Source organism: Brassica rapa, chromosome A09 (genome assembly GCF_000309985.2).
Source record: "Brassica rapa cultivar Chiifu-401-42 chromosome A09, CAAS_Brap_v3.01, whole genome shotgun sequence".
Lineage (NCBI taxonomy): Eukaryota > Viridiplantae > Streptophyta > Magnoliopsida > Brassicales > Brassicaceae > Brassica > Brassica rapa.
In genome coordinates this window covers 8,273,807-8,296,151 of record NC_024803.2, presented here as the reverse complement: position 1 = coordinate 8,296,151, position 22,345 = coordinate 8,273,807, and the positions used below count along the sequence as shown (strand labels likewise).

Below are 22,345 nucleotides of genomic sequence, written 5' to 3'. Positions count from 1 at the left end.
ATATATGCCAAGTAAATTGCGTGAAGAATAAATTTCGGGGGAAAATGTGTGTTTAACAATAGTACTAATAGGGTGTAACCCTAAATCCTAGCTAGTATAGGGGTGACGTGGATCGCAATATAAGATGGTCGGGCCCACGAGGGGAGACATTGGACGGCTGAGATGAGGTGGAAAGCTTGTATTCGGACCAAAAATAAACCAAACAGGTAGGGTCCCGAAGACGACTGATCTCCACCGTCCAGACTCAACAAAACACACATCAACAGCAGTATTATTACTATTTTTTTGGTGAGTTTTTCTTACCACTGTGGATGGACTCCAAAACCGTCACAAGACACTTGTTTGCAATCTTCAAAAGATTCACTAGGTGGGTCCCATACTCTTATGGTATGACAGGCTGCAGTTCGCCGTCGGTTACGACTCTTATAACCTCTCTGTCATTAGGTTAGGGTAATATATGACAGATTCAAGTGTTAAAGACTCTTTACACTCTTCACTTCTTCTAGCTTTTAATTTAGTTTAATTTTCATAGTTAACTTAATTCAAAATTAATGAATCCCACTCACTTTATACTGTTTTTTTTTTCCTGTTGAATGTCTTTTTCCTTAAAAACTACAAACATAAACACATAGTTATTTTATTATATAAAGTTTGATTCTTTAAAATTGCTAATTAACATAAATGCGACATATTGCAATAAATATTTTTTTACTGTTTCTTTTATGGTTTTAGAAAATAAAATTTATATTTCATAATCTTTTAGAATTATATATTGTTTAGGATATTATAAAATGAAATTATTATCAAGTAACTATTTTCAGTTAATATTAATTTTTTTTTCAAAATTGGTATTTTACAATTAATTATTAAATAATACTACTATTATTACAATTTTTCTTTGTTTATAAACAATTTTTTTGTGTTATGTTTATCATTAAATCCTATAAATAATTTATTAGTAGATGAAATTTTAAAATTCTCCTTGGTCATTGTTTTTTAGAAAACAATTTCTGTGTTAGTTTAGGATTTAAAATAACAAAAAAAAATATTTGAAAAATATTTTTTACTAGGATTTAAAAAAAATAAAATTATTATCACATAATAACTTAAAAGTTTCTAATTAACATGATTGTGATACATGACAATATATATTTTAAGATTGTGAAATGTCTTTTATTTTTTTATCATAAATTTATAATCATATTATTCAAAAATATTTGATATTAATTTTCATTTTTAAAGTCATCAATAAAAAAATAATTGTAATAAGCTATATGAAAGCAATTTTTTTAAATTATAATTATAATTTTAAAAGATACTAAAGAAAGATAATTATAAAAAAATATTAACTTTTAAAATAAATCTATAACAAAAATGAATTATAAAATCCTACAAGTACAATAAATTATTTAATAAAAGTCATAAACAAAAACTAACTTTAATAGTAATATCCTTTTTTTTAGCCTAAACAAAAGACAATTATAAAAGTACTTATATTATTTTATTATAAATAACTAACTTTTTTTTTTCACAAAACTAACTTTCCTTTCTAATAGATAATTGTATGTTAGAAACTTATAAACGAAAATAGCTACAAATATTTCACATCAACAAAATGTATAATTAATTAAATGGAATTGTTTTGTTAAAGTAATTTATTTGTATAGAAATCGTAAACCAAAACGAATTATAGAATCCTACAAATACAAAAAAAATCTTAAATAAAAATTAATTTTAAAATATGTAATTTTCCCTTTTTAAAATTTTAAATAAAATAAAAGTATTAAAGTAATTTTATTTTTCTTATGAATAACTAACTTTCTTTTTAATAGATAATTTTCTGGTAAAAAAATTATAAATCCAAAATAACTTCAAATATTTTATCCGATATGATTGTGACATTTGTCAATAAAAAAAGTAGATTTTCAATGTGTCAATAAAAACATGTCATAATGTGAAAATAATTTTTTTTCTAAAATCCTAAATAAAAGAGAGGGGTTTTTGCCAAAACTAACTCACAACTTGATTTTAACCTCAAACATATACCCAAACTTGAATCAAATGCAAAACTAACCTAAAAGCCTAGTGAAATTACAGCTCAGCCCCTTGTGACCAAACAAAAAAACAGAAGCCATTTTTACGAATATAACTCCAATAAATCGTCTGAGTCGTCTGAGATTTTGGAAGTCGTCTGGACGACTGAAGTTTAAGTCGTCTGGTACCAGTTTATTTTAAAAATAATTTATAAATCTTGTAAAAAAATATTTTGATGCGTGAAAAATAAAAATCAAGTAATTATAAACAGTTTTAAGTGATATAAATTAAGATATGATAAAATTGATTTGTTTTGAAGATAGATGAGTGGAAGTAGTGAATCATGAAATACTTTGGTTTAGGAATTTGGCAAACATATGTTGTAGTATTGTATGTATTGTTAGGGTAAGATTTTGGAAAACTAAAATGTTTTTTTCAAAAATTAGTTTTCACCTATATGTGTTTATTTCTGTGTACAGTAAACACTTTTCAAGTTTGATTTGATTTTATGAAGTGTTTAATTAGATAATTAAGTTTAGGGGTTATGTTTAGGGTGTGGACGACTTATATTTCAGTCGTCTGTTGAATAATTTACTCGGACGACGTATATTTCAGTCATCCACATCGTGCCGAACCTTTAATTTTACCAATGTACGTTTTAACCTAACCGGATCATTTACCGGACATATAAAAGCTAGTTTAGGGGTTATGTTTAGGGTCTAGACGACTTAAATTTCAGTCGTCTGGTGAAGAAATTAAAACAGACGACTTACATGTAAGTCATCCAAATATTCCCGCCTAAAATTTTTTTAAAAAATTATTTTCCCGCTTAAATAATTTAAACCAGACGACTTACTTGTAAGTCGTCTCGAAAGTCTTCTATTTTAGTTTCCCGCTTAAAATTTTTAATTTCCCGCTAAAAATATTAAACTCTTCTGGACGACTTACATGTAAGTCGTCTGTTTTAATTTCTTCACCAGACGGCTGAAATCTAAGTCGTCCAGGAAGTCGTCTGAGTCAAACATATTTAACCTAATTGGATTTTTTGTCTCCCTATATAAAGAAAATTTTACACATTCTCTCTCCTCCTCTCAAATGGCTGCAACAAAAATGTAATATTCATCATTCTAAAACTCTCTAACCTCTCTCTAATCTCTTTGACTTGAAAACACCAAATTTTGTATGAATTTTTCAGTTTTGTCTCATGTATTTTTTACTAATCTATCTCTTTTGCACGTTTTTAATCAAATGGTACTAATCTTCCACTAATTTAAAGGTAGATCTATTAATTTTAGATATGTATTTTTGTGTGTTCTATAAATGTAGATTTATCTAATCTTTCACTCATTTTCTCTATTTTTAAGTCATTTGAACGTTTTTGGATATGCAGGTTTTTCAGATCTGGATTTGATATTCAGGTTTTTCATATCTGGAAGACTTCTAGGACGACTTACCTGTTAGTCGTCTGGACTTCTTGGAAGTCTTCTGACAAAGTCGTCTGGACTTCATGGAAGTCTTCTGACGAAGTCTCCCTTTCATAATAGATCTGAGCATTTTGGTAAGTTCTGATGTCTGATTTTTCTTCATTTGGTAACTTCTTGTTGTATAAAGTTCTTACTTTTTTCCCAAACTAAAACTCTCCAAACCCACTCTAATCTCTTTGACTTGAAAACACCAAACTTTATATGAATTTTTCAGTTTTGTCTCATGTCTTTCTTACTAATCTATCTTTTTTGCAGGTTTTTAATTAGATGGTACTCATCTTCCACTAATTTAAAGGTAAATATATTATTTTTAGATATGTATTTTTGTGTGTTCTGTAAAGGTAGATTTATCTAATCTTCCACTCATTTTTTCTGTTTTTAAGCCATTTGAACGTTTTTGGATATGCAGGTTTTTCAGATCTGGATTTAATATGCAGGTTTTTCAGATCTAGAAGACTTCTGGGACGACTTACCTGTTAGTCGTCTGGAAGTCGTCTGGAAGTCGTCTGGACTTCTTGGAAGTCTTCTGATAAAGTCGTCTGTACTTCCTAAAAGTCGTCTGGACGTCCTGTAAAGTTGTCTGGACTTCCTGTAAAGTCGTCTGGAAGTCGTCTGGACTTCCTGTAAAGTCGTCTGTAAGTCGTCTGAACTTCCTAAAGTCTTCTAACAAAGTCGTCTGAACTTCCTGAAAGTCGTCTGAACTTCCTGAAAGTCGTATGGACTTCTTAAAAGTCGTCTGGACTTCCTGGAAGTCTTCTGGCAAAGTTTTCTTCCATATCAAGTGGAATCCAAGCTTGTCTTTGTAGAGAAATGATCTATAATAGTTTTGTTTGTGATCTATTTTGTGAATTGCATGTCTACTCTTTTAGTTGTGAATTTTTTGTAAAATCAGTAATAATGTTTTCCAAGATTTATGAAATGTGCTAACAATGTGTTTACACATTTACAAATCAATGAAATAATAGACTTCAATAGCTTTTTTCTTATCTTTGGATCTCTCATATGCAATAATAAACTCCAATGGCCTTTTTCTCATCTTAATAAACAAGAATGTTGGTAGCTTCATATTGATACAACATTTTAAGAAGCATTTTAACCCTTCTTCCAACTCATAACAATAGTCATCATTATTGTCTATAACAATAATACTTATGAGATGGAAACAAACAATAGTAACTAGTCAAAGCATATCATATTTTGTATAAGTTTGCGTTGAAAAACTTAGTCAAATTTAGTAAAACTAAGGGAGAGAACATATTTTGTAAATACGAGTTTTACATATCTTGAAGTTACTTATCACTCTTAAAAATACAAGTTATTCAAAAACTAACGTAGAAGACTTAAAAACTAGCAGAGAAGACGCGGACGACTTCAATCTAAGTTGTCTAGACGACTAAACTATACGTCGTCTGGTCAACGCAGAAGTTATTTTTGCAATTGACTTTGAAATATGTTATTTCGGACGACTCAAAGTTAAGTCGTCTACTATTGTTTGGTTAAAAAGAAACTCCAAAAAGCTAGACGACTTACATTTCAGTCGTCATATGTTAGTTTTGCATTTGACTGCATTATTTCAGAAGTTTGACTTTTCTGGACGACTTACATTTCAGTCGTCTAGTGAAAATTAAAATAATAATATTTTTTTAAAAGTAGACGACTTACAGTTAAGTCGTCATAGGTTAGTTTTGCAATTAAAAAAAAAACTTCAAGATTTAATTATATACAGACGACTTATAATTCAGTCGTCCACGAGACGACTGAAATGTAAGTCGTCCAGGATTTACGAGGTTTGACCAGAATCTCGGAAAAAAATCCTAGACGACTTACTTGTAAGTCGTCTGGTGGACAACTGAATTATAAGTCGTCTGTGTATAATTAAATCTTGAAGTTTTTTTTTTAATTGCAAAACTAACCTATGACTACTTAATTGTAAGTCGTTTACTTTTAAAAAAATATTATTATTTTAATTTTCGCCAGACGACTGAAATGTAAGTCGTCTGGGGAAGTCAAACTTCTGAAATTATCCAGTCAAATGCAAAACTAACCTATGACGACTGAAATGTACGTCGTCTAGGTTCTTTGGAAATTTTTTTGAAACCAAACAATAGTAGACGACTTAACTTTCAGTCGTCTTAGGTTACAGATTTCAAAGTCAATTGCAAAAATAACATCTGCGTTGACCAGACGACTTCCAGCTAAGTCGTCTACAGCCAGACGACTTCCAGGTAAGTCGTCTACAGCCAGACAACTTCCCAAGTAAGTCGTCTGACGAACAGATCTGGAAAAAAACTCGATGTCATACCTTAAATTGGTGAGATAAGTTCCTTAGCATACATAAGGCTTCTCCAAGCACACAGAATCACAAACGAAAGTCACCCACCCAGAATCGTTAGCTTCTATGACTCTATGAACCATAAAAATTTTAGAATCAAAATCTTGGGTTTTTTTAGCTCATTGTGGAGAGAAAGTGAGAGATATGTTGTGTTTAGTTCACAAGAATGGAAAAAAGAAGAAGAGTAAATCGATTTTGGGAGCATTAAGAGCTTCAAATTGGTTGTTCATGGTGGTTGTGGTATTGATGACAATGGCAATCTTGTAATTACTTGAAGATGATGAGGGTGAGAGAATAAAAATGTCATTTTCGAAAGAAAAAAAAAATTGATGGCATTTTCGTAAATTATATGAACTTGTGGGATGAATAGAGCAAAACTAATTTTCAAAAAAAAAAGGAGGTTAGTTTTGTGTTTGACATTAAGTTGTAGGTCAATTTTGCAAAAAACCCTAAAAGAGATTTGTAAAAAAAAATTTCTTTTTTTAGTCCTAACCAAATAATATTTATATTGAAAATAGTCACTTTTAAAAATAGTTAATATAACTGGAAATAACTATTGATATTAATTTTATTTTTCTAAATTCTAGACAAAATATAATTGTGAACGATTGTGCAGTATTAATTTCAATTTCTAAAACCCCAAAAAATGTAAAAGAATATTTGATAGCTGTTTTTTAAAAAAAAAAAAAATCCTAAACAACAGACACTTGCATCATATTTTTTTCGTAACCAAAAAGAATTATAAAAAGTTATTCGGTAATATTTTTTAAGAGAAAATTTGATGATGAACATGATACTAATTTTTTAATTAACAAAATAAGTATAAAAATAGTACTGATACGAATTTCAAAAATTGTATAATTTAATTATAACTAAAAATAAATATTTGATAGTAATTTAATTTTCCTGAATTTCTAAACAAAGAAAATTGTAATAGAGCATACGATAGTAATTTTCCTTTTCTGAAAGCAAACTACAAAAGAAGAGTAGTTTTCCTTTATTAAGATCCTAAACAAATAATGTGAAAGAGTATTTGATTTTTTTTTTTGAACTTTTAAATAAAATGGATATTTATAAAATATAATTTTTCTTTTCTTTTTTAAATTTGGAAAAAAAAATTAAAAAACTTATTTAACTGTAGTTTTTTTTAAAAACAATTATGACAAGTATGATACTAAAACTATTTAACTAACAAAAATAAAAAGTGATCTTTATATGTGTTTTGTCAACAGTAAATAAAGTTTCACCATCATCTTATTACAATTTTTTTGATTTTTACTATATATATTTTACTAACTAATTTTTAATTAAAATGTTATTATGAAAATATATCATTAGGAAAAATGAATTAAGAAAATTATTTAATATCAGATAAGTTTCATTAAAAATTATATTAGTACATAAGAAAGTTATAGTGTTGTCGTTTATTTGATTGGCTTTATTTAGCTTCCAAATTTTGTTTTAATTTTAGTTTTTACTTCGGATTCGGTTCGGTTCAAAATTTTTAATACGGATATTTTATCTAGTCTTAAATACAAAATTGATAACAATTTACCTATGCACTATATAAAATATAAATATTAACTAGAACTTATATGTGAAAGCGAATTTTTAATTTTAAAACAAATCTCACACAATATATGTAAAAACAGTTTTAAAACTATAATAAAATAGTTGGTTCTTTTTTTTTATTAAATTACAACCAAAATCCGTTGTAATATCTAAGTATAGTTAATAAACTATAATTAAGAAAAAAACTATAATTTTTTTTTGGAAAAGAAAAGAGTTTAAAGGATTAAAAGGCCCAAGTAGATGTTTCAATGTTTGATAAAAAAAATGTTTCAATGTACAGAGAGTCACGCCGTGACCTATACAGTTATTTTCTATGGTATTGTTACAATATTATTCTTTTTCGTATTATATTAAAACATAGAGAATCTTACTGCTAACCAAAATTATGTCTCAAATAAATGATGATTCTGCATGCATAGCTATTTTTAGAGGAAAAGTTGAATAAATTGATAGTAAACTAACTATATGGACAAACAAAAACCCCAGTGGAAAAATCAGAAGGGAATAGTAGACTTTTTCTCTCTTCTCTTTCTGAGATTTTGAGAGTTTGAAAGTCGCGGTGGTTCTCCTCCGAGCAGAGATTACCGATTCTTGTACACAGTGTTCCTTTCGACAGAGTGTAGCCAGCTTTGTTTCTGGTGGTTTGCGTTTTTTTTGGCGGAACTATCCGGCGGTTTATCTTTCTTTGTGGCGATAATCTTTGATGGTGTTGTTGCGCTATGTCTCGAGTCGTTTCATTCGCCTGCAGTGGAGATCAGATAATTGGGTTGTTGTAGTTGGGTCCCCTCGGAAGTAATCGAGGTATGTGTCGGTTTGTGGTGATTGTGGACCTCAGCATGGATGAGATCTCGATCTTGTTTCGATTGATCTCTCTAACGCGTACGATTGAAGAAGCTGTTCCCAATAACCTTCCAATACAGTTGTTGGAGGTGGTTACAGTGATTCTGTTAAGGTCCAGGGTGAATTCGGTGTCGTCGTTATGATCCCGGCGTGTTCCAGCAAAACTCGCAGTTGTTTTCCATCTTCGCCGATGTTAGCCTTGCGTTTGAGTTGCGTTCGGTGCCGGTGTCTGGTTGTATGACGTGTGTCTCGTCTTGGTGTTTCGGGTGGTGTTTCGGGTTGACACGTGTCTTCTCATTTTGTTAAATGCAACACGCGTTTTTTTTGGCATGTTTTTCTTGTCGGTTTGTCTGACTTTGTTGTTTGGGCGTGAAGCCGTTTGTGGTTTGTCTTTAGTTAGGTCAGTTGGTTTAGATTCATAGGGATTGGGTCATGATGTATAGTTTTTTTTTTGGTTTTTGGACTTGGTCCGTTTAATAAAATAAAATATAGGTGCAAAGAAAAAAAAATATGGACAAACAAAAACTACAGTAGCGAAACGAACTATCAGAATGATATTTTTGTATAGTGATGAAGAAAAAGACAAAAAATGGAAGGAATAAATAATAAAGTTTAGTGGGACGGCGGGTGCATAGTTTGAGAGTGTGTCAGACTTGAGCCAAACTATTTTCTCTCTCTCTCATACGAAGAATCCATCAAACTCTCAGGCCAACACTTCGTGAGAAATTAAATAAAAATATTTTAATATTCTCTTTTTTCGTCTTCTTCTTGCTTTAAAAAAAACCAGCTTTACCTTTCCCCACACACTTCTCTTTTATCTCTCTCTACTACTGTTTCTCTCATTAGCTATTTGCAGGGTTTTTCTTCTTCAGTGTTTTTGATCAGCTTGAAAATATCTTAGCCATGGACACAGCTAAATGGCCTCAGGTATTGTTAATTTAATTTATTTACTCGTCTCGTCTCTTTTAAGTTTCCTCCTTTTTATCACAAAGGAAGCTGCTTTCTAAAATAAACTGCCTTCTCTTTAATCTTTTGATAAATGTTTTCCTCTTTTGAAATATAATTTTCTAGCTCATATGCTTTATTTGTTTGTTTGTTCCTGCAAAAAAAAAAAGGAATTTATTGTGAAGCCAATGAACGAGACATGCTTGAAACAGCCGAATCCTGCTGCTGCTGCTCCAGTGGAGGAGAAGAAGGCAAGACCGGAGAAAGATCATGCTTTGAACTGTCCAAGATGCAACTCCCTTAACACCAAGTTCTGTTACTACAACAACTACAGCCTCACTCAGCCCAGGTACTTCTGTAAAGACTGCAAGAGATACTGGACCCAAGGTGGCTCCCTCAGGAACATCCCCATCGGCGGTGGCCTCCGGAAGAACAAGAGACCGTCCTCTTCCTCTTCCTCTTCTTCCAATTCCAATTCCTCTTCCTCTTCAAAGAAAACTCTTTCTGTCAACAACAAAACGCCACCACCACCAGTTCAACAGCTAAACCTTACGAGTGTTGAGAATGACCACGAGGCTAAAGCGTATTCTCATGGTTTTGGTAACGCCCACGAGGCCAAAGATCTCAGCTCGGCGTTTTCTCAAGGGTTTGGGATTGGTCATCATCATCAAAGTATTCCCGAGTTTCTACAAGTAGTGCCCAGCAGTATGAAGAGCCACGCACTTGTATCAACCTCGTCGGCTTTGGAGCTTTTAGGGATCTCCAATTCCTCAACCACCTCCTCTAACTCACGCCCTGCTTTCGTGACTTATCCTAACGTTCATGATTCGTCGGTGTACGCAGCAGCATCACCTGGGTTTGGTATGAGTTTCCCACAGTTTCAAGAGTTCATGAGACCACCTTTGGGGTTCCCTCTTGATGGTGGGGATCCTCTACGTCAACAAGAGGGGTCCAGTGGCACTGACATTGGAAGGCCTTTGCTGCCTTTTGAGAGCCTGAAACTTCCCGTCTCATCATCAAGCACCAATAGTGGTGGTGGTGGCAATGGGAATGATCATAAGCGTGAGAAAGAAGAAGGAGAAGCTGACAACTCTGTTGGGTTTTGGAATGGCATGTTAAGTGCTGGTGACTCGGCTGCCTCTGCTGGTGGACCATGGCAATAATTATAGTAAAGGAGAGTTTCTAAGAAGAAAAAAAAAAAAAAAGAGAAGCGTTTAAATTTTTCATCCAAATTTTAGAAGATGAAGGTTAACTAACTACCATCTGTGGTGTTTACTATCTTTAACTTTGTTGGGTTGGGGATGGATGTCTTTGTATTATTAATATTATATTATCAAACCCCAGTTATCTAAAAAATTATGGATTATGTTTGTTTTAGTGCCCAATGGTTTAGTACATCTCAAGCGAAATAACTGTAGTGTAATTAAAGACTGTTGTACCATATTTTTCCTTTCTATCATTTCTATTATATTAGTCCCATGCTTTTTACATGTCACACATGAGAGATTGATAGTATATACGAAACTCTACTCAAATCCTTAGTTTAGTCAAGACTAGTGGTATTCCGGCGCTACGCGCCGGGTTCATGTATTTTATTTTTTAATGAATGTGAAATCGGTTTTGATTCACTTGATATGGTTAATGATAGTAGTGTATTACTTTGTTTTGTAGTTGCTTAGGTCAAAGAGGAATATCATAAATAGTTTTCATAGATTAATACAATAAAAATAGAATAAATAACTGATAGTTGCATTAAATATAGTTGAACTTAGAACATAAAGTAAAGTTTATGTTCCAAAAATAATACGTAGGTATGCATTACTTTTTATCAGTTTTTGTGTGTTTGAGATCTTTTTCTTTTTTGGAACGCAACTTCACTAAATCATCAGAGTAGCGTGGTAAAACGACTTGATACACAGCTTAGAGCCTGCTTAGCCAAACGGTCAGCAACAACGTTCCTTTTGTGTGTTTGAAATCTTCTTAAGAGTTTTATCTATGATTATGTTGGCCGAGTAAAGATCATATAATTATATTTAAGTGTACACTAATACTACCTTTGTGAAATCCTCTTGGCAAATAAGTTTATAAAATAATTATTGATTTATTGGCCTGACGTTATTTTAATGTAATTCAAAAGACTTATGTATGTTTTGTGTACTATAAACACACTGGAACCAAACTCATGGATCCTGACCCACACAAGGTTATTAGATAGAAGACAGCAGCCTAACACCATAGTCTGTTTTGGCACATTGTGAACAATTTAGTTAGAAACTCGCAGAGAAAAAAAAGTCTAACAAAAAGTCAACAAATTAGTGTACTGAAAGAAGTATTTCATTGCAATAAGAAGTATTTCATTTTAGTGTACTGAAAGAAGTTTTGTCCCTCTGAAGCTTGCTTTAATTTGGTCCCATTAGCAAATATGTTCAAGCTAATATGAACGCCAGTTAGATTATTTACAGAAAGACTGTTATATATATGATGCAGGTAGTTTAACGCAGAGTTTTGATGTTTATGTAGGGATGGAATATCTAAAAATGAAGAGGGTAATTCCTGACAGTAGTTCAGAAAATTGGTCACGTAATTTCCTTGCTGTATAAATAGTTTTTGATAAATAGTTTTAACATATAAAATTAAATATTATTTTTAACACAATTTAACATGCAGGGGATTTGATTTCTTCAATGCCTATATTGCGTTTACTTAATTTGAGCTAAAAGGAAGACATGTATACTGAAAAAACTTTCATTGATAGGTTAAACACCGCCGCCGCCATGTTGAGTTTAGTTAAAAATAGATAAAGTTCTAAGTTACAGTGCATAACCAAACGAAAATGACGACATATAAACATAAGGAAATGTAATGGTGATTTGTGTTTTCTAGTTGGATCTAATCCAACCGTGCCTTCTTTCCATTCTTTGAGCCAACAGTCTGATTGTTAGATGCTGAACCCCCTCTTTCTGGTACAACAGATGAGGAAGTTTGATGGTTGACATTTGTATTTTCACAAGTGTTGCTGCCACACCATCAGTCTGCTCAACAACAGTTCTACTGGTACCATCAGAGACCTTAGAAGCTATTGGATTCTGGACAGGAATCCGATCATCAGGACCATGTTGAGCTCCCTGTTCACAGCGCATCAATAAGTTGAATAAATTACTTTATAAACATCCTATCTAATCCCAGTTTTAGGGACTCACATCACCAAAAAGTCTGGGAGTGGTGCATGCTGACACTCAGTAAAAGAACGGGAGATGGTGAAGGTTTGATGCTTGGAAGTGAAGTTGAACGCTCATAGCATGAGCTGAAAAGTGAAGGTCTTCCCAACAATGTCAGCAACAAACTGGGGCAGTTCATTATCCACATGAGCATTGACACCAACCCCCTGCCCTGCAATCAAACACACAGTATCTTAGAAAACTAAAAATAGAAAGCAAATTACTATATAATACTAATTGGATTAAAGATGAGTCTACTGAAATTTGCACAACTTCAGAAGCTTATATATTGGTTATAACCTAGCCATGTCCATATCAAAAGGATGTACACACATACACATATATATATTGAGACCCCTAGTTCCATTGTCGGTTGTAGTGTCCATAACTTTTTGCAGTTGGCTAAGAGAATGATCTGGTGAGCCAAAAGTCCCATCTGCCTCGTACGACTTTTTATGAATCTCAACACGTTCTCTGCAATATTTGTCATATTAATTTCGAATTTCTGCCAAAACCCTAAAAAAACTAAGAAGCCTAAGATTATAAGAAGATTTATAGTCCTATACAGCAGCGTATTTTGCTTCCTGTAAACAAATTAATCAGGTAAGAATACCTTGGAGTTAAATAAAAACAGAATCATAATCGCCATGAGACCAGAGAGAAGAGAGAGATGGAGCGAGTACATGTGAAGTTTCAGTGCTCGATGCTGAGTCATCCATATGATCATTTGATCTGCAGAATGAACCTTTGAACCTACACAGTTTTTAAAAACCTGACGTGGGTTCTCATCACTCAAAGAATCAGAAGCAATTTCATCCCTATTAAATCAATAAATCAATGGCCACAGAATCAGAATACACGCTATGAGTTTAGCTCCGGTTTTCATAAGCCTTTAACTCGTTAACCTTTCTTTGACAAAATTCTCTGCTTTTTCTCTGGAAGATACAAACAAAACCAAATAGTTTAATGTTGCTAGACAGATCAAAGACTTACTGTACGGAATCAACTTTGCGACCATTGTTCGTAAGGTAATCTCGCAGCTACAAATACAACATCGTACGTTATAAGAAATTATGACTTCAAATTCAAATTAGTGGAGAAAAATCAAAAGGAATCATGTTACCTTGGACTGTAGAAGCTTGCTAAGATTCTTTGATTTTTGTAATTTTGGTAAAGAGGAGAAGCTAGAGAACAAAAGGATATACAGAGTGAAACTGAGGCAATCCAAAAAGTTGCAATGAAGAGGAAATCGTGGCTTTAGTGGGTTTTCTTCAGTGATTGACATAACGCCGGAACGTTACTTTGCCGAGGAAGCGGAAGAGAGATCGTAAGGTCTTCGAGTTTTCTTCAAGCAGCACAAAGAAGAAGGAGATCCCTTGATGGACCAGAGAAAACAAAGCCCAATATGTTGAGGTGTCAAAAGTTTTAATTACTGCACGTGAATGAAGCCTACAACGAAGGCGAGAACATTTTTGTCGCTCAAGAAAAGTGGACACGTGTCTGCAAAAGCCTCATTCTCCTTGAGTCGACATCCTTTCGTTTTGTTTTCTTTAGATCAAACCTTAAGTTACTTATGGCTAGTTAGGAGATAAGAATGATGATGGGCTCAATTTATCAAAATAAAAACGAAGCCCAAATTGAGTAGACATCACCTTTCACCGTAACAAAACGTGACGCGCGTGAATGTAAGAAATTTAAAAAAAAAGAAACGCGTGACAAACACACATACCACAGCGAGTCGACACGTGTCGCGAAAAGCACCCCTCTCCTTGATGTCGTGGAAGCCTATGGAGAGAGCATAACCTAACTTTATTAGTATAGATGACTCTCATTTGGTTCTTTGTTTGTCTTTAGGAGAAACATTTGGAAATGGGTGTAAAGCAAATGAAGATGTTTGTAACGCTGTAATATGAGTTGTTTTATATATATAAATTATGGCTTCGAATGTTACGAACCGCCTCGTCCCGCACCGCAGTTAACAGTAACAAAAATCTTTACATATACCATATATCTATACATTTTTATAACTATTAAAACCGCACCGCAGTTAAACCGCTTGTTCCGCACCGCTCAAACCGCAGTTACCATTCGGAGCCTATGTTTCAACGTTCAGTCACAACATATTTCTTCTTTAAACATAATTAATAATCATTAACTTTTCAGTAAATTAGAATAATAAATAAAATGTTTGGTTTTCTTTTTTTATATAAAAATTAAGAACTGTAAATAGAGCATATATATGCTTTTATGTTTAAAGTATTTCAAAAATATTTACTTTTACTCTTTTTAATATAATTATTTTATTCAAAAATGAGATATATTAATTAATCTTTTAATTATGTACTCTCTACTAATATTTTAAAATACTATTTGGATTTTGTTATTTGTACTATTATTTGAAAAGTGATTTTGCTTATTTGTCATGTTTTACATAATTTTAGTTTTTAGGTAATTTCCTTTATTTGTCATGTTCTTATGATGTGGACTAAGGAGTCGATAAATTTATATTTATTCTGTTATTTTAATTTAATAAAATAAATAAAAAAATAAAAAATATGATAAAAATCTAAAAAAATTTTGCTCGACTTAATTTTTTAAATCATATTTGTTAGAGAATATATAGTGTAATACATATCAGTCAATTTAAGAGGTTTTAGTTAGTGAAAACTATATTATAGGTAGATACTATATAGAGTTCATAATTTAATTATTATGTTTTAGCATTTCTCAAAAAAAAAAATACAATATACATAATGAATTGGACGTCACTGTATTGATCGAAACTTAAATATCATCATATTCTCAAATAAATAATATCAATAAAATAAGTTTATATGTATGTGCTGTTAGGTTAATTTCATATTATAGCTATAAATAAAACATGTATTGTATCATCAGTACATATATAAATAATTAAATAAGTAGAAATAAGATGATTAATATAATGGAATAAACTAAATGTTGTTCTTAGATTATTAACCAATCAAAAGTTCTTTATTGATTGTTATCAATAAATTTAATTTATTGAAATTAATTTAAATTAAAATATATACAATTTTTTTTTGCTATGAATATTTACAAAACTTACTCACCACAAGTAATTTTTTAATGATATTATCCGCGATATTGCGAAAAATTATTCACTACTTTTTAAAACTCGTAAAATAAAAAGGCACTAGACTATTTTAAGACTTTTTGATCCCGAAAACAATTTTGTTAACATTCATATTATTTACATCAGTTCAACATTAGATGCAAGCATATAAAATAGTAACATCATTAAGTATAAATATACGTACATCTATATATATAAAGGAGAGTTGTCTCTCTCCTTAGGCTATCCACATCATCAGGAAGCATGGGGCTTTTTCTGCCACCTGGCATCGTGCTTTTAATTTCTAAAGATGCTTTGTCGTTAATCATCTCTTAAAAGCCCAAAAGCCCAAAATTGCTTTAAACAAAGCCGAGAGTTTATATCAATTACCATAGCTCCTTGCCCTACATCGCGTCACTTTCTTCATCTTCCTTCATCGCATCAGCTTACCCAGCCGTTTCAACCTTGACTGGTACTCCTCCATAACGTCGATGTAGCATGTCTTTGCGTCATAGAATCCCATTATTTAATGAAGCAATCTATAGCCATGCAACTGTTTGCATCCTCTCATCATTTCACCTTAAATAAACCTTCATCTCAGTACTCTTCTCCACATTATTCACTATTCACAAATAAACGCAGAGGAGACTCGCTTCCAAAACTGTGAAATCCTCCGGCAAAACCCCCACCGCTCAATTCCTCAGTGCCCTCGCCCCTGGCTTGGAGAGTCGGAGCTGTGCAATGAATTTGTAGTCCCAGACTGCAGAGAAGGTCGGAGGTGGTGATAATGACGGCGTTCGTTCATCAATAGAAGAAGAAGGTACATGCTTACAATTCAGTGTATATATGCACACATACACTCAATAGTTTTGAGGAGAATTGTCCGTGATTATACATGCATGGTTTGTAAGTTGAAGTTGAAACGCTCTATTTGTAAACAGATCTGTGATATAATTCAAGCTAGAGCAAGACAAGTTCTCATTAAAGAAAACTTTTATATGAAAGATTATGCAGTCATGTATTTTACTGTCCACTAAATCGATTGATATACCATTTCTAGGCACCAGACAAGAATCGTGGAGTCATTCTTATTTTCAAAGGGATCATAGAGAGTATTCCTGAAGTTTACGTTCTGTTAAATGTGATGAGTTGATACTGTAAGCATATTTTCTTTTAATATTATTTCTCAGGTCTAATCTGACTTTTTGTGATGTTAGGAATTCTCGGGCTCCTTGTGCAGGGAGTAGTTGCTGCTAAGGTTTCTACTCTGCTCTTACCTTAGTCATATGCTTTATTTGGATTTCTTCCTCCATTCATTAAGAATCAGGTTCAAATTCTTTGACATGAGACTTCTCTTTGTTTTACACTAAAGAAAAAAAAAATGGATGCTTACAAGAATCAGGTTCAAATTCTTTGATATGTGCTCGTGATGGGTTTCTCTCAGGCTATTCGCCTGAATCTTTCTTCCTACTCGTCTCTCTCTCCCTGCCAGGTTTTCACCTTCTCACTTACCTTTCCTCTATTAGACTTTTTGATTCACATTTGTTTTATAAAAAGCTCAGAACTTTCATGATGTTTTTACTGTCTTATTATTGGGTTTTTGTTCTCTTATTATTCTTTGCTTTCCTCAGAATGATGCTTAATGTATGCCCACAATCATCAAGTTTTACTTCTTCTTTTTTACTTTCCCTTAAATAAAAATGAAGACTTTGAGTTTTATTTTGATGTGTTGTGTTATAATTTCTTGATGCAGACAAGTGTAAACCAGAAGCAGAAGACTATTGTTACGTTCCTCACCAGTTGTAGAAAGGGAAAGAGACGTTCTTTACTCACCGTTAAATCAGTTCTGAACAATACAATACCAAGCTTCAAAGACAATGGAACAGCCGAGGAGCATTCAAAAATTCTTTTGGATAAACTCTTCGCTCGGACACATGAACATACGAATGAGAACTTGGTGTATCCTCCTGATGAGGCTCTGTCCTACTCAAGCCTTGGGGGCTTGGGTCTGACCTTCAAGCTGCGCTAATGGCTTTGTTGAAACGTGAAGAAGACTTGCAGGACGCAGAGAGGAAGGTTCTCTCCGAGAAGAAGAAACTAAACCAAGCAAAGGGAACGGTTGGAGAAACGGGAGAGAGTCATCCTCCAAGCTTCTTTGAAGCACAAGATTTTACAAGAGAAGCTGAAGCCGGCGAACGTGGAGTTAGCTTCACAGGCCAGAGAGATCGAAGAGTTAAAGCATAAGCTTAGGGAAAGAGACGAGGAGCTTGTCGTTATGCAAGCGTCATTGACTTTTAAAGAGCGTGAGCTGGATCGAATGCGCGTTGAGATCTCAATCAAAACCAAGGAGGTCTCTGTGGCGAGTTTTGAGTTTGAGAACAAGTCACAGCTCTTGAGCCAAGCCAAGGAGATTGTGGAGAGACAAGAAGATGAGATAGAAGCGCTTCAGAGAGCTCTCAAGGAGAAGGAAAAAGAGATAGAGATTGCTACGGCGAAGAAGAGACTTGAGCAGGAGAAGCTCAGAGAAACAGAAGCTAACTTGAAGAAACAGACGGAAGAGTGGTTGGTGGCTCAGGAGGAAGTGAGTAAGCTTCAGGAGGAGACAGGGAAGCGGCTTGGAGAAGCTAACGAAACCATGGAGGACTTTAAGAGAGTGAGGAAGCTTCTAACCGATGTGAGATTCGAGCTTGTTTCTTCTCGGGAAGCTTTGTTATCTTCAAGAGAGCAAATGGGAGAAAAGGAAGTGCTGTTAGAGAAACAGTTAGAGGAACTCAAGGAGCAGAGGAGAAGCGTGTTGTCGTATATGAAAAGCTTGAGAGATGCTCGTGGTGAAGTGGAGAGCGAGAGAGTTAAGCTAAGAGTCGCCGAGGCTAAGAACTTTACACTCGAGCGAGAGACATCACTCCAAAAGGAACTGCTCGAGGACTTAAGAGAGGAGTTGAAGAAAGAGAAGTCTCTGTTGGAGGAAGCTATGCGTGATGTCTCCACCATCCAAGACGAGCTTGACAAGAAAACAAACGAGTTTCAAGTTTCATGTCCTTCGTCCACCAGTTGCTTAACTGGGAAAAATCATCAACTGGTTTGCTTCTTGCTTACGCTGAAAAAAAAGAAAAGTCCATCTGTTTTGCTCTCTTCTTTTTCGGCTTTCTCAGTTTTATCGTTGCTTTTGTTTTATCATGTTATGGTCGTATGAACAACTGTTATCTACTGAACAATGATAATGTTATGAATTTATCAACTCCAATTACTTGGCGCAATGTTATCTATTTACATGTATATTTAAGTAGAGTTTGGCAGATGTTCAAACATTAATACATAGAATGTGTTTTTTTACTTTCTCGCAATCAGAATTTGAAAGTACAGAGAGACTGCAAGAACATGATCTGGAAGAGGTCCTTTTAACCAACCTGTGAATTGAGTTTTGATATGTCATTGTTATTATGATCCTCTAATGTGACAGCTCTTGATGAACCTGTCAGAGGAATCAAGATACTTAGCCCACAGAGGGCATAGATGAGGAAATGCTATATCAAGCCAAGGATTGGCTCTTCCATTGAAATGAACAACAGCTGCACTTTCTGCATCAGAAAAGGTTGTTTTCTCTTGGTACCCGAGACCAAGCATATGCCAGAACGGATCTATTGTCTGGACTTGGCCGTGGAAAGCTATCAACCCTGGAGGCAAATGGCCTAGCATGTACTCATAAAATTAGTCATTAGTTCACGATCCTAAATTCTTAATTGGCAAGAAAAATAATTCAAACTCGACTATACTAACAACTAACGGATACAAAATGAAACTAATGACATTCAAAAGAGAAATCAATGTCCGAACCCGGCGCGTAGCGCCGGAATACCCCTAGTAATAAATACTACATCCATGCTATGAAGATAAATGTTTTGAAAAACATTGTTTCACAAAATTAGAATTTTCTATTTATATAAATGTTATATTATTTAAGAATAGGACATTGTAATTTTTTTTAAAAATAATTGAATTAAGTTTCTATTATATTTAGGAAAAAATTCATAATTAAATATTCAAACTAAATTTCATTGAACTTTTTAATACTCATATTTCTTTGTTAACCGGTTTAATAACCAAAATAATTATTAATTTTCCTTTTAGTACACTTACTTTTAAATATGTACTTATTTTAATACTCAAACTATTTTTTTAATCAAAAATATAAGTAAGTTTTAAACAATTTTTTCATTACAAATATCTAAAACTCAAAAACAAATCTCAAAAATTCCAAATTTTGTTTTAAGTTATAGGAATAAAAGTAACTAAATTGTCGATAATCTTAAATGTTTTCATAATATTAGTTTTAATTTTATATTTAGTTTGTTTCATGAAGTTTAAACTATTTTATTTATTTATTCATAATTTGTTTTTCTAAAATTTAACCAAAATTTAGTTAATCGTATTCTTAAATATTAAATTAAAATTTGAAATATTTAAGATTTAGTTAAAAAATTAGAGATTTTTAGGTTTGGTTTAAAATTTATTAATGTTTTGATTAAAATAAACATTGTAGGGTATTAAATTTTACAATTTTTGAAGTAAGTTTATCAAAATGAGCAAAATATTTAGTTTTGGTATTAAACCGGATAGCAAAAAAAGTTTGAGTATTATAAAGCTGAGTTATAGAAATTTAGTCTGAATATTTTAATGGATAAGTGTGAACAAATGAAAAAAAAAACTATTTTTATGGAAAGGAAGGATTCAGATGAAATGCATATAAGCAATTTTAAAGTCGAAAATGACTATGTCGACTGTATATCATGTATATTAGTATTAGTATATGATTTTTGAAAAAAAATCACTAAACCACGGGTTCAGACTTACAAACCCACTCTTGAATGACTTATTTGGTTTTTACATAAATAAGTAAAAGAAAAAAAAATCTAAAGAGAAGAAGAAGAAGACAAAAGTGGCATATGTATTTCCATTTCAAGGCCTCATGATCAGATATTGATTTACCACAACATATCTCATTTGGTGCTTTTCACTGGTCTGCATTGATTCCAAAGATGCGAACCTTGTGCATGTGCGGGAACTTTGCAACCACCATTATAAATACAGCAAGCGTGTTCAGAAACAGCATGGGATTCTGATAGTCTGTCGTGTGCGATGCTATCAAGTACCTATGAGTAAAAAAACACACAATTTTCACTTATAAGACTTGTCACCAGTAATAATATGTGGTTATGTCCAAACATCCTAACAGTATATCTAAATTATCTTGTCTTGAGATGGGCAGAAGAACCCATATGGGAGAAGAAGCCTGGTTTAAGAATACTATATCTATAAATGTGTAATCCCACGAAGTATGGTTTAATATTCCTTACAGCTCTCAGAGAGCTTTCTGTGGGAATCCTGAGCAGCAACGCTAAAATCAAAGGCTAATAGGAGCTAGATCCTAAGGAATGAGATTGACATAAAACAAGGAGAATGAAAGAGGTTACTGATGCACACCAAAAAAGAAAAGAGAGGAAGTGAATAAAATAGCTATGGCAATGCTCTAATAGCTATGGCAATGCTCTAATAGCTCTCAGCAGTGCTATCCCAAAGGAAGACAATCATATATATAAAGGAAAGTGAGAAAAGGGAAAAGAAGGACATATATTGCCTCTTTGAGTAATTTGGAAATAATATTGCAAAGGCTTTTTATACTAATGATAGGCACATAACAACGAAGAGGTTCCCAATTGAGCTACACAAGAGAGAGAGAGAGAGAGAGAGCTTACAAGACAACGGGAACAAGAGTGAGGAACTTGCGATTGCGAGTGAGTTGCTTGCCGTTGTCAATCTGTTCCCACCAAGTCAGCCTATTGTAGATCCCCTGATCATCCCCAAACGGCGTTCCCTTCTTCCAGTGAAACAAATGATACGTTGCCTATAAAGAAGAAGAAGAAGATGAGTAATCGAATTGAATGAGATCTTTGTTTGGCTTGCTTACGGCGAAATGGGCGAGGTGGACGATGGTCCAGGCCATGCCAGGGGAGCAATTGAAGATGGATAGAACGAGGAGCCATGAGAAGAAGAGGATGAGGATGTAAGTCGTCCACACCCCTGGATACGTGAACCACTCCGTGTTCCGGTTCACGTCCGTCGTCGGCAACGCTCTCACGTACATCATTCCAACCCCCACACACACAGATCAATCAGATCTCTCTCTCTCTCTCTCTCCGATTTTTACGATCCTTTTCTTCTGGTTTTTTTTTAATCAATTTTTCCCCCTTCGTTCTCTGATCTCTCTCTCTCTATTCAGAGAAGGAAGGAGGAGGAAGAAGGAAACACGTATCGCTCTTCTCTCTCAGTTTTCACAGTCCGTTAGGTTTGGGCTGGGCCTTAAACTTATTGGGCCTTTCAATAGCACATATTGTTCAATCCCTCTTATTATTGGGCCTTTTAATAACACATACTCTCTCCGTTAGGATTTTTTAGATATATTTTTTTGTTCCATAGATTTTCTAAAATTTTAAGGTACTTTTAGTAGTTAATATTAAAAAGTTTGTATATTTTTAAGAAACATTAATTGAAAATATTTGAAATGATTGAATACTATTGGTTGATATTTATTGGAAAATATATAGTAAAATAAATAATAAATTCAATTGTAAAAAATTAATTGTTTTCTTAATATGTGTGAATACCCTAGAAAATCTTTTTTTTAGGAACAGAGAGTATTATTTAATCCCTCTTTTTTTTAACATCAAATATTATTACTTAACTTGAATGTATGTGATCAACATGTAACAGAGAATGTAGATATTGAGGTACATAATAATAAAATTTGAAATTTAATCCCTCTTATTAT

At 33.0% G+C, this 22,345-nt stretch overlaps 3 protein-coding genes, 1 long non-coding RNA gene and 1 pseudogene across 12 annotated transcripts; 2 read left to right on the top strand and 3 right to left on the bottom strand.

Moving 5' to 3' along the window:
* Positions 1-3,227: 3,227 nt before the first annotated feature.
* On the bottom strand, positions 3,228-4,140 carry LOC117128053. Its single transcript, XR_004451193.1, has 2 exons — positions 3,992-4,140; positions 3,228-3,488 (listed from the first exon to the last, which is right to left on the bottom strand). It is a non-coding gene; the product is annotated as an uncharacterized LOC117128053 (long non-coding RNA).
* A 2,224-nt stretch (positions 4,141-6,364) lies between these two features.
* LOC103838178 (dof zinc finger protein DOF1.8) lies at positions 6,365-10,648 on the top strand. The gene is made up of 2 exons (XM_009114599.2): positions 6,365-9,189; positions 9,378-10,648. Exons 1-2 carry the CDS (start codon positions 9,166-9,168, stop codon positions 10,368-10,370), a joined length of 1,017 nt encoding a protein of 338 aa, XP_009112847.1. The 5' UTR covers positions 6,365-9,165; the 3' UTR covers positions 10,371-10,648.
* A 1,288-nt stretch (positions 10,649-11,936) lies between these two features.
* LOC103838179 lies at positions 11,937-13,820 on the bottom strand. 9 transcript variants are annotated; one of them, XR_004451145.1, is made up of 6 exons: positions 13,549-13,813; positions 13,419-13,465; positions 13,039-13,178; positions 12,763-12,899; positions 12,408-12,597; positions 11,937-12,332 (listed from the first exon to the last, which is right to left on the bottom strand). XR_004451145.1 is itself a non-coding variant. In XM_033279497.1 (6 exons), the coding sequence occupies exons 2-6, from the start codon at positions 13,441-13,443 to the stop codon at positions 12,087-12,089; spliced, it is 420 nt and encodes a 139-aa protein (XP_033135388.1). In that variant the 5' UTR covers positions 13,444-13,465; positions 13,549-13,798; the 3' UTR covers positions 11,937-12,086. The 9 variants fall into 9 exon arrangements, 1 of the variants encoding a protein (XP_033135388.1); XR_004451149.1 differs by having other exon boundaries at positions 13,109-13,178; XM_033279497.1 differs by having other exon boundaries at positions 11,937-12,243; positions 12,567-12,597; positions 13,109-13,178; positions 13,549-13,798.
* Positions 13,821-15,885: 2,065 nt separating this feature from the next.
* LOC103838324 lies at positions 15,886-18,763 on the top strand (annotated as a pseudogene).
* Positions 18,764-20,285: 1,522 nt separating this feature from the next.
* LOC103838181 (uncharacterized protein C119.09c) lies at positions 20,286-21,818 on the bottom strand. Its single transcript, XM_009114603.3, has 3 exons — positions 21,485-21,818; positions 21,273-21,421; positions 20,286-20,669 (listed from the first exon to the last, which is right to left on the bottom strand). Exons 1-3 carry the CDS (start codon positions 21,662-21,664, stop codon positions 20,531-20,533), a joined length of 468 nt encoding a protein of 155 aa, XP_009112851.1. The 5' UTR covers positions 21,665-21,818; the 3' UTR covers positions 20,286-20,530.
* Positions 21,819-22,345: the final 527 nt, after the last annotated feature.